The following is a 12,003-nucleotide window of genomic DNA, read 5'->3' on the forward strand; positions in this document are numbered from 1 at the left end:
TATGGCCTTGCATTTTTTAGTTTTTATAAAGTGATATACATAGTTAGCAGTTACTTGAGGACTCTGTTGTACTAATGTTAGCAGAGAACAATTTTACTGAGAAACTCTACAAGGAACATGAGTAGACTCACACTGAAAATAAATACACAAAGTGTCCATGTGAGGCACTTCCCAAAAGTTGTGTATGTTGAAACAGTTCATACATCCAACAATCCATGCTCTATTTGTACCCATGCTCCTTCATGCTGATATCATGGTGAGAATGCAGGGCTTTTTAATTTTGTGCTCAGCGATGTACTTTACTGGAGAATTTTGCTTTCAAAACACGCAGTTAAATGCAAACCTCACTTCAAACCCTTAAATCAGTAGAACTCTTCAGTTGCCTGAGTACCTTCCTGAATGAGGCTGCAAACATGAGGAGTTTCCCCACCTAGTTTAGCTAAGGATGAAGCAAGATAGCAGTCAGCGTGTTTTGATTTGTGCGAACAGCTCTCATCTAGCATTAGCTCTGATTATCTTGGCAAACCCCCACTCACTGCCCACAACAAGTGGGAAACCTAGCTACATTTTGCTCTTCTCTATATAACACAAGTGGTAACATATTAGTGCGCTTTTAGTGCTGCTACAGCAAAAGTTTGCTACACATTTAATGTCAAAATGTGTTTTCTGGACCCTGAAAGCTCTGTCATCCCCTCCGTTTTCAGACAGACACATAATGTGATAGAAACTTTTCCTTGAAGATTGCTGTCGTGCCACCACCCTGCAAGACAGCAAAACAAAGGAGTATTTCAAGTCACTTCGGGGGCTTGTTCATCTGGGCTTTTTGCAAAGAGCAAGTTTGCAACAATCTGCTGAATTTTCCAAATTTATAATGAGACCAATACAGAAGCATAGCCTGTGTCCTGTTTGATCACATCTCAGCTAATCTGCATATTAAAAAATGGCGGGTTTCTAAAATTAAGGGATTGAAGCTTCAGCTCATAAAGTTCATATATTCATGCTTGATATGGTCTGCTTGGGCTAACACAAATGGCTAACTTCCAAAACAAAAGTAGTTAGCTGAAGGGAGGCAGGAAAACAGGTTTACAAGGATATATTCTTTCTATATGTATGCAATTTTAAACTAGTGTAATTTACACAGAAAATGCAAACTTAAATGCAAAAGCATAAAAGCAAGATCCAACTTTACCCCAGAGGACAGCAATCAACACTGCAAAGTGCATTTTCCCTATATGTAAAACAAAGACTACATGCCACCTTGAAAAACACTGCTAAATCCATTGAGATGATGATCACAAATCTTTGAATTTCCCATCCAAACCCAGTGTTTTTGTCTAATAAGTTGTTTGATAGTATCCATCTACTTTTTTTGTTTTATTTTGTGCAAGTTGTTTGAATTTAGAGGGTTTATTTAAAAGACAGGCTTAGTGTCAGATGCTTCCATCATAATAATCCATAGCCTGAACACAATCTGTGAATATTCTCTGTCCAGTCTTAAATCATCAACTGGGTTGTTTCTTTCTTTCTCTAATCAGCAAAACCATAATGAGAATATGCTTTACTCAGAGCTGTTTTGCACAGCTTGAGTAAATTGGAATGAAGGAAAAGCTGTGATCATTCAAACCATTCATTTAAAGAGATGTTGCTCACCTCCTTCTTCCCTACTGATCTTCTAAGAGGCATTTATGAAGTATTTTTCCATGTAGCTTTCCTCTTCTTTCATTTACTCTCTCTGATTGTAGATGTGTGTATTTTCGTTGGTGTAGGCTACAAAACCCAAGAAAGGTCTTACCAAGTGAGTGGAAAGCAACTGCTTTCCAATACACAACACTGCCCACAGCAAATGTACAGCTGGGATTTTCCATGATCCTGTAATTGACCAGTAACATTAATAAGGGTTGAGTCACAAGCTTAATTCACAACTCAACTATTTCTCAAACTTACCATCAGCTCTTTCTCAAACTTACCAGCACCTGTTTCTCACACTTACCACACCATTCACACTTATCATTCATTTACATCAGTGTATTATAGGAAAGTTCAGCCTGCCTTACTCACACAATTTAGTAAGTATGTTTGCCAGGTCCCAAAAATGCTCTGTAGACCTGCACCAGAAACTCATGCTCTGACACACTTGGACATTGAAAGTGGCTGCTCTGCCCACCAACAAACCAGTCCAGAGACAGGCTGTAGCAAGATTTCCTCACAGAGCATGGGAATTCAAGCTTGGTGCATCACAGAAGTAATTAGAAACACTAATAGGCATGATCAGGGTAGAGCACAGGTTATGAAGAGCAGCTTCAAATAAAGGGGCAAGTAAGTAAATAGAGTAGGATTAACGGGCTTTGTAGGTTAAACTGAAGATGTCCCTGCTCATTGCAGGCAGGAAGGACTAGGTGGACTCTCAAGGTTCCTTCCAGCCCAAACCATCCTATAATCCCACATATGCTTTAATGCAGTAAAGAAGAAGGAACGACAGAAAGGAATGAAAGTGATGAGAGGAAGACAAAGCTCCAGGTGATTGTTTTTACAGGGAATCTCCAAGGCACTCCAGATAGCGTATTCTGGATGGAGCAAAGCAAGTATTTGGAAACCCAGAGAGGATGCAGGTGTAGCATCACCTTCAAGAGAAAAGGAAGGTATCCTTTGTCAGAGTCAGGGATACGTGGGTAGCTAGAGAATGTATATGCTTGGCGCTGTAAATGTTATAGAGAAAGGGACAACAAGGAGCAAAAATGTAGTCACTTGTGTTTCCATACAGTACCTCACACTGACAGGTAGTCCAGGAAGCAAAGACTGAACACAAATTGTATGAGAATTCTGCAGGTTTTAAAACAACAGTTAACAGTGTTGTGGATTAAGTCATTCATGCACCCTTGGCTAAAGAAGCAGACCTTCTATTTTGACACTTTGGTTTATTGTGTGAATATATTTATTGATTTTCATTTTATTGCTCCTAACTACTGCTATGGACAAAATTGTTCTGTCCTGCTTTAAAATTTCCTCAGTAACTCAGAAAAATTTCTGATTGAGCAGTTCCCACAGTACCTGTAGGATTCTGGAAACTGAGAATCTATATTGTTTTGTCCCTTATCATGTAAGTGCAGTTGCTGAGGAACAGAGGCACATTGCAGAAAAGAGAAAGAATAAAGATGCACTGTGCAGAACAGCTGATTTGGGTTTGTGGCAGCATGAGGGAGGCTCTGAGCAGCTCGGAGTCTCATCCCCTCCAAGGACTCAAGAGCCCTGACTGCAGATTAGGACAGGGATTTCCTGCCTCAGCTCTGAGGGTTCTGATTCAGCAGCAGCAGCAGCAGCAGCAGGAAGATTACCTTGTGATGGCCAACATCATTCCTGCATCCAGTAATTCCCACTCCACCCATGTGAGATGTTCCTAAATCTTTTGCAGGAATGACTGAGCAGTCTGTGTAGCAACTTGTTTAGTTTACAGCATATTATAATAAGGCAACAGTAAATTGCTGCCATTTTCCCTGAACACAGCAAGCTGTGAGCTCTGGTTGCTACAGGAAGAGGCATGGGAGATCTCTGCAGCTACATGAGCAGTTAAGCCACCATTACAAGACAGACTTCTTCAAGAAGAGGTTTGGTAGTCTGTATAGGTACAAACCATGATTGCTTCTCCAAGGACAGCCATCCCTGATTGTGAGGCAAGCTGTGGCTAATTTCCCGAGGCAAAAAAAAGAAGGGGGGGGAGGGAAAAAACGGGGAAAAAAAAAAGGCAGTTTGAGAGATTGCTGTTCCCTCTCAAATGCGTAGCCAGGAATTCACACTCCCACCCTACCCCAGAAGCTATGCTGATTCAGCAACCCTGTGAGCATGGCCTAAAATGTGTGAATTGACTATGTTAATCTCTAGGACTTCTTTTTCAGCATAAGAACTATTTTAACCAAAGGTGTCCTCACTTGATAACAATGTAGAGCCACAGCCCTAGGCTGTATGACATTAAAAATGAATATTTGTTTAACAGAATTTCTCCTAATTTACTCTAAGCCACAATATACATACTAGGTAGAAGCTCACAGAAGTTTACAGATGATTCTTGTATTACAAAAGTCACCTGTGGTTACATGTGGTTGAAATCCTCCTTAATATCTTGGACTGAACATTTAAAGAGCCCTATTTATGTGTACAGAAAGATCTAAACTAAGACTATTTTCCCATTTCATTAATAACTATCAACTGGAAATGTGTTAGCAAGACCTTGAAGTATTTAAGGTAGCTTTAAGAACAAAATGGTCTAAAAATACAGAGGACAAAATTCCATCCTGACAGATTGGTCTTGTTGATGTATGGAAAAATGGAGGATAAAAGGTTATAAACCATGTTTGGGAAGCCTTTCTCTTGCTGTCAAGTAGTGCTGAGGTTTTGAAAACACCGTTGGCAAGCAGGACTTCAGCAAGAATCTCTACGTCATGCAGCAAGGGCTGGGGCAAGATCCAGGCAGCTGAGGTGCATGAACTGGTTGTGGTGTGTATGAAATGATGCCTGAACCTATGTCTAGCCTCAGTTCAAATTACCCCGAAAGGTTTCTGAAGAATTATAATCCTGAGTGCATTACATCATCTTGCTTTAAGATCAGGTGTTTTCCTTTACCAAAATCAATATTTATATCTCTTGCATATGTGAATACTGCTATCTGCATAGGTTTAATCACATGCATGGAGTATCTGTACATGCACATAAAAGGATGAGATTTTCTACTGAGAACATGTCCCAAGCAGGCCACTGCTGGGACATGGATTATTTCTGACTTACAAAAGCAAGAGAATATAGGAACTGGCATGGTCATTGCCAGCAGACATATATTTGCCCTTCTCTCAGATTCATGTTATTGAAACTCTTGTTCCATTTAATTTGTCGTGTCCTTCTGTCAACAAAAATCAGTAATCACTATGGCTCATCTTTTATGTCATGGATGAAGACTTACATATTTCCTCTCGCTTCCAGTATTTGAGATAATTCCAACCATGAACCTAACCCAAGAACAGAGGAACTTGTTTTGTTCTTCTGTTTACAAGTGCAGACTTAATCAAGGACAAATCTCTGAGCATGACAGATTTGTTCTAAAAGAAGGAAATGTGTTCATTGGCTTTTTTTAACTTGCAGAAGTAGTCTCATGCCAAAAAGTAGGTCTACTCTACACAGATGATAAGAAGGACTGACCCTGGAACAGGAATGTGTTACTATGTTGCCATTCTTTCCATCACTGCCTGAAAGTTCTCATTTCTTTAAATGATCCTAAAAAACACCCAACAAAACCAAGCCACACCATTGCTGGTATTTCTAATATTAAGACTGTGCTACAAGAAAACTTTCTCAAACAAAAATCAGGTCACAGTTAAGCTCGTAAAAAAAGCAAACCACATCACAATCTGTTCTCAGTCTGATTCCCTAATGCATAGCACGATAGGCATCAAGCACTTGGGAAGGCCTCAAATTAGCTTAGCTTTGTTTTGTTTACCCAAAATCAGTTCAGTGAAACCACACAGTCACAACCAGTCAAATGATGAAAATAGATTCTGGTCTATCCATCACTTTCCACAGTGCCTGCAGTCATCCAAATCTCCCTGCTATCTCACCAGCTATCTGTGCTCTGGCTTCTGCACCAAAATCAGGCTCTGCTTAGTTGTCCACTTGTAACTGCATTCCAAACCACCTAGTCTTAGGTTTTGGAATAAGAGCTACAGCCTCCTGAGTTTCATCTGCACACTTTTTTTTTTTTAAATAAATACAGCATTCTGCTATAATAACATAAAATCTTTGGACAGGAAATTTAAATCTGCTCATTTACAAATCAACCAGAAATGTTTTGAAGTGAACACAGATAATATCATCACCATCAACACAACTTGCTCAGAATTAAGCATGTCCCCTGTGAGATTCCTAGTAAGGCCTTTCAGTGATGATAACATGAAAAGGAATGCCCCATTATCTTTAATGAGTAATATAATTCTTGCAATAGGAAAAGCTCTGATTACCAGATGTATTTTTGTTACACTGCTGAAGTCAACTCATGCATTTTACTAAAGATAGTACCTCAAGTCTTTGCCTTACAGACAGTTTTTTCACATTATATGGACTAGCGACTAGGAAAGAGTCCCTGTTTAGCCAAATTTGCATTCCTGTGTTTTGTTATTTGGACTGAAAAGGCACTTATATGTCCCAGGAAATAGGATACATGCTGAAATGTACATGAAATGTACCTTACAGGGGTAAAAAAAAATGTGTCAGGAAGCAGAATTGTGCCCACAAATTGTTGCACTTTATATAGTTTCAGTGAGCAAACAACTCGTCCCTTATATGAAAGAAATCCTACAGCACAGATTTTTATTTCAGAATGTACTGAACAAAGTCAGTGGAAGGGAATGATTCGGAGATAGTGTGGATATTTTAAGGGCACTTTCTACTATTTTCCAAAATTATCAGCACTTTGAGTTTGCCCCATAAAAGTGTTCATAACAATCCTCACAGCAGGCTTATGAATTGATTGAATCATCTTATAACTACATCTACTGCCATCCAGAGGTAATTGGCAAAAGTTTGAAGAGTAAATCTAAGTTAATGGTATCACTAACAGTGAGACATGAATCCTGTACATTAGAGCAGCTCCTATCAAACACAAAATTCAAGCTGCAGCCCAGCTGAACAGAAACTACAAAAATAAAAGTTAAGTAGGATAATTCCTTATTCTTTCTCACAAGAAAAACAAACTTGACAGTATATCATGTTGATGATGTAGGGGTTTTTTTTCATCACATATATCCTGCATTATGCTTTCAAATAATCTTTTGGACAAGTGTTTCTGCAAATTATACTCTGCCATCTTATGTTTCTCAGAAGGCTGAATTTTTCATGTGGTTAGATTTAAAACAAACAATCAAACAAACAAAAACAAACTCTACAGCCTTCTTCACCCCAAAGAAAAACTGCACTTTGTATGTATTAGCATGTATTGCTACTGTTCAGCCTGAAGAGATAAAGTACCTCAGGGAAAGGAAGAGCAATGATGAAATTGTTCAATTATCTATGGATTGTAAGTGCCCACAGTTAGCTGTTGTCAAGCCCTATAGCTGACCACAACCCACAGGCAGTCTGTGAAACGTGATATTAAATATGCCAAAAGGAACACAGGAACCCCAGAAAATAGATGATCAAATGAAGAAACACTTCTAAAAATTCATTCTTTTAAAAATTGATGGAAAAGTCTTTTTTTAAAAGCTGAATTGTACATGAGATAATAAAAACATTAATTTCCTAAAAGGTGTTTCTATAACTGAACATTGGTTTCACCTTTTGGAAAGCCCAGATTTGCAGAAGTACAAACACATCTATTCCCTTAACAGAAGCCATGTACCTGGCTGTAATCCCCAGCTCTAAAGTGGGAGTACAAGCTCAGAGTATGGCTCTGACTGCTACAGTAAGCTCAGAAGCACCTCCTCAGCATGGGGCAGTTTCCCAAAATATCCACGACTATTTACAAATTTCTGTTTACAAATCTTTTCCAATATTCTTCCAACTACCACCTTCCCATCCACACCATGAAACCACAAACTGCAAATGCTAAAAGCAGGATCGCACTCTGAGGTGCAGATTCCTGGAACACATAAAAAGGCTGGAATTCAGATCAGTACAGCAGCTTCCAGAAAATAATTTTTACTTTCTGAGATTCCTCTACATGTTTTCAGGTAGAAGAAGAAGATCAATTCCTGGCATGCACTCCTTCTGCTATTCCAGTGGTAATCATTAACAGTTCAAGCAACTTTGGGAGTGCAATACATAGTACCAATTATGTCCTCTCAGCCCAAGGCACCTACCTGAAGCATTCTGGACTTTGTATAAATACAGACCAAATGAACTCCAAGAGTTTGCTGTGTAAGGATAAAACAGGAGGGAAACTGGATCAGTGTAAAGGTATTAACCAGACTGCCAAAATGGTGGATCTTGCATTCAAAAGTTTAAATTTATGCCTAAATCTAGATAGTACCTCTTCAGAGAACTGTCTTTTAAATTAATTTTATCTGCAATTCCAGGTGAAAGTATGAGCTGGCAAGACAGGGTACAAAATATTATCCATTGCCATCTTGTGGTAAATAAGAAAATAGCCCATGCCAACCAGATTGGATTTAAATACACAGGGATTCTATTGCTCCACAGTATACAAATCGTGTTCAAAACGGCTGACTTGGGGGAGAAAAAATTCCTGGTTAGCCTGTGGGTAAGTTGTGTTATGCTAGCCATTAGAATTTGAGAATCGGCTATTTGTCCTCACCTTAAAAACACGGAGTTTTGCTTCATTTCAAACAATACTGCTCTGGCATTACTCAGAATCATTTCCAACACTCCAAAACTAATGTAAAGGCAAAGATGGGATAATAACTTAGAAGAGAATTGTACTTTATATAAAAACACCCATCATTTCCCTCTACTGCAGCTAAGTGCTACCATGAGCTTGTTTTTAGGGCACCAGGGATCAGCTCAAAATATCATGGCCACACAAGCCAAATCACGGTATAGCTATAAAAGGATTCTTCTGTAGCCCATTTGTTTAAAAATAGCATGGAGGTACCTCTGACCCAGCTGACCTTTGGGAGCACACCATATCACCCCAATCACCTCACTTATAATTATGTCTGTTGAGACATCTGTCAGATGATACGGGCTTCCCAAATGCTATTCCTCCCCTCCCTTCTCTAAGGGGAGATTTATCCACAGCACCTGTGTCAGTCTTGGTGGAGCTGCAATACAGCACTTGAATTTTGATCCTGTCAGGAGCACTTAGTGGGACTGCTCTACAGCAAGGAGCATCAGAAAGAATAATATGCTTTAAAAAATCATTAAAAAAATAAAACCACATACCAAAAAAAAAAAAGTGTGTTAGTGTGTCACAGTCTGTGTTTGGATGCCATGGCACGTCCTGAGCACAGGCAAAGGTGAGGGAAGCTGCAGGCCCCGTTGATTCTACTATGGCCCTACCTCTCTGCTTTTGGCATTTGCCTGCCCTCATGTGCTGACTCCTCCTACATATTTTCCACCTCAGCACCTCTCACGGTAGCAGTAGGAGACAGATTTGGGGGCACTCTGAACCCCAAAGAACACCCGCCTGGGAGTCACTGAGGATTTCATCAGTATCATAGGTGAAGGGTGCAGAAGGTGAAGAAGTCCCATAAAGAGCCGGGGTCGTTTTACCGGGAGAAGAGGCTCAGGGGTGATCTTATCCTTCTCTACAACTAGGTGAAAGGAGGTTGTAGCCAGGGGGAATTTGGCCTCTTCTGCCAGACAACTACTGACAGGACAAGAAAACATAATCTTAAACTCCACCAAGGGAGGTTCAGGTGGATTATTAGAAATAATTTCTTCACAGGGTGATTAAACACTGAAACGGGCTGCCCAGGGAGGTGGTGGAGTCACTGTCCCTAAAGGTTTTTAATGAAAATGCCACTGGACGTGGCACTCAGTGTCCTGGTCTGACTGACATGCTTATGTTTGGTCACAGTTTGGACTTGATGTCCTCAGCCCGCTTTTCGAGCCCAATTGATCCTGTGATTCCGTGACTGGAAGCACAAGCCCATAAGCCGCGGCGGCGGGTCCCCGGCAGTCCGGCTGAGGCGCGGTGACACCGCGGCGGAGGGAGCCACGGCTCCCTCTGGTGGGCCGGCGCGGCGGGACTACATCTCCCGGCGGGCACCGCGCCCGTCCCGCCCCAGGAGACGGCGGTTCCGCCACGACGGTTCCGGCGCGCTGACCCGGCGGAGCTTTGCCTCATTCCCGGGGCAGCGGCGGCGCCGCTCGCACGTGGAGCCGCCGCCATGGCGGCCGTGCGGGTGGAGGCGGTGCTGGCGGCCGCCGAGGAGCAGGAGGCGGAGAAGCGGCGGAGCATCACGGTGGAAAAGGAACTGGAGCTGGAGTACGACCTGGGCAATTTGCTAGCGGTGGACCGCAACCCCCCGTCGGCGGCTGCGCTGCGCGGGTCCGGCCCGCGGCGGGAGGCTCTGCTGCGGGCCCTGGCACGCGACAACACGCAGCTGCTCGTGTCCCGGCTCTGGGAGCTGCCGGCCGAGCGCGCCGGCGGCGCCGGGGGCCCGCTGGTGGCGCAGCTGCCCGAGCCCGCATTCCGCCTGCCGCGGGAGAAACCGCCGCCGAAACCGCGGCCGCCGACGCGCTGGGAGCAGTTCGCGCGGCTGAAAGGCATCCGCCGCAAGAAGAAAACCTCGCTGGTGTGGGACGAGCAGGCCAAGGAGTGGCGGCGGCGCTGGGGCTACCGGCGGGCGGGCGGAGACCCGTCCCGCGCCTGGCTGGCGGAGGTGCCGGCGGGCGCCGACCCCGAGGAGGACCAGTTCGCCCGGCTGCGGCGGGAGAAGCGGGAGCGGGTGGCGCGCAACGAGCTGAACCGGCTGCGCAACCTGGCCCGAGCCCACCGCGCCGGGAGCGCCGTGCCCGCCGCGCCCCTGCACCCCACCGGCCACCAGGACCGCGACGAGCTGCGCAGGGTCGCCCGCGTCGCCCGCGTCTCCACCGCCTCGCTCGGCCGCTTCCAGCCGCGCCTGCCGAAGGAGTCGGCGGAGCCGCCCTCCCGCAGCGGCGGCAAGAAGCGCCGCTTCGAGCCGCTGCTGGGCAACCTGGCGGCCGAGCGCAGCCGGCAGCTGGAGCTGCTGCGGGACATGGGCAGCAAGAAGCCGGTGCTCGACATCACCCGTGCCGTCAACAAGCAGATGCGGCAGGAGGAAGCCGAGGCGGCCGCAGCCAACAAGGGCAAGAAGCAGTCGAAGCGGGGCAAGCGCGGCCGCCGGCAGCAGCGGCCTGGGCGCAGCGGCAAGAAGAGCGGAGGCCGGCGGCAGCCCCAGCAGCAGAAGCCTGCGGGCGGTGGCACCGGCGGGGGCAGGAGAAAGAAGGCGTGAGGGACAGTGTGTAGCACGGGCTGGGGATGCCCACCGAGGCGTGGGACGGGACTGTCGCTGCCAGCCTCCTGCCCGGTGCTCTATTCACACACGTATTTGTCAATAAATGCGTTCTGACCTTTCTAAAACATTCTGCGTTTGCCTCTTAGTTGGTAGACAAGGAGGGCTGTATTCTCCATCCAAGGGAAATCGCTGTGCTGTGAAGGGGATCGGGAGCCCCGGTTCCCCCGTGCTGGGTGTTTCACAGTGACTTGTTTCACAGGTAATGTTTCACAGTTGGCCTGCAGCATTTCTGCCAGGACAAAAGCTGAGCAGCCCTGTCCCGTTTTCAGGTAGCTGGGACTTGGACCGCAGATATGACCGAGAGTTTTGATGGAGTAGCAGCCACAGGTCCCGTTGAAGGATGTGGCTGCTGCTCTCTGCCTTGAGCAAGTGGCCTGACGGTGGAGCTCTTACTCTGTAATTCAGCTTCTGCCATTCAGCTCTGTGGTGTTCAGGTTCAGTCACGAAAAGAACATGGAAACTTACTCAACGATTTATTGCAGGGCCTAAGAAATTGTACAGATTTTTCTAGAACATTTTGTTGATGAAAAAAGGAATTCGAAACTGCTGATCAGCCATTGAGTTCAGCAGAAAAATGTGTGTATTGTACAGGCTAAAACTTAAATTTCAACCTGTAGTAACAGTAATCCATCATTTTATAGAAATAATATTACAGTATCTACTCAGCAGTTTGAGAGCAGGTAGTAGAAATTCTCTTGGACTTCATTCCATTATTCTTTTGAATTTTGTAGTGTCACATGTACTTCAAGTGTACTTCAAAAAAAAGAATCTGTGGTCTTAATGTGTGGCTTAGCTACAGGGAAGGTGCTATTCCCTGGTGATAAAGTTAGTAAAACAAGTTTCGGTGATGTCAGTTAAATTAGGTTTTCAAACTGAGATTGAGTGGTTAATATTGTAATGCCTCGCTGCGAGTGAGTTTTTGAAAAAGCTGGGTGACCTCAGCAGTTCTCTTGTCTCATTCTGTAGCACTTCAGTTAGGATGACAGCTTCAGTAAAAAGCATTAGGAAGCAAAACCTTTGTGTA

At 44.3% G+C, this 12,003-nt stretch overlaps 1 protein-coding gene across 1 annotated transcript; it reads left to right on the plus strand.

The window, feature by feature from the left end:
- Window positions 1-9,827: 9,827 nt before the first annotated feature.
- RRS1 (ribosome biogenesis regulator 1 homolog) lies at window positions 9,828-10,979 on the plus strand. Its single transcript, XM_062502085.1, has one exon. It carries the CDS (start codon window positions 9,828-9,830, stop codon window positions 10,914-10,916), a length of 1,089 nt encoding a protein of 362 aa, XP_062358069.1. The 3' UTR covers window positions 10,917-10,979.
- The last annotated feature ends 1,024 nt before the right edge of the window (window positions 10,980-12,003 follow it).

Source organism: Cinclus cinclus, chromosome 1, assembly GCF_963662255.1.
Source record: "Cinclus cinclus chromosome 1, bCinCin1.1, whole genome shotgun sequence".
Taxonomy (NCBI): domain Eukaryota; kingdom Metazoa; phylum Chordata; class Aves; order Passeriformes; family Cinclidae; genus Cinclus; species Cinclus cinclus.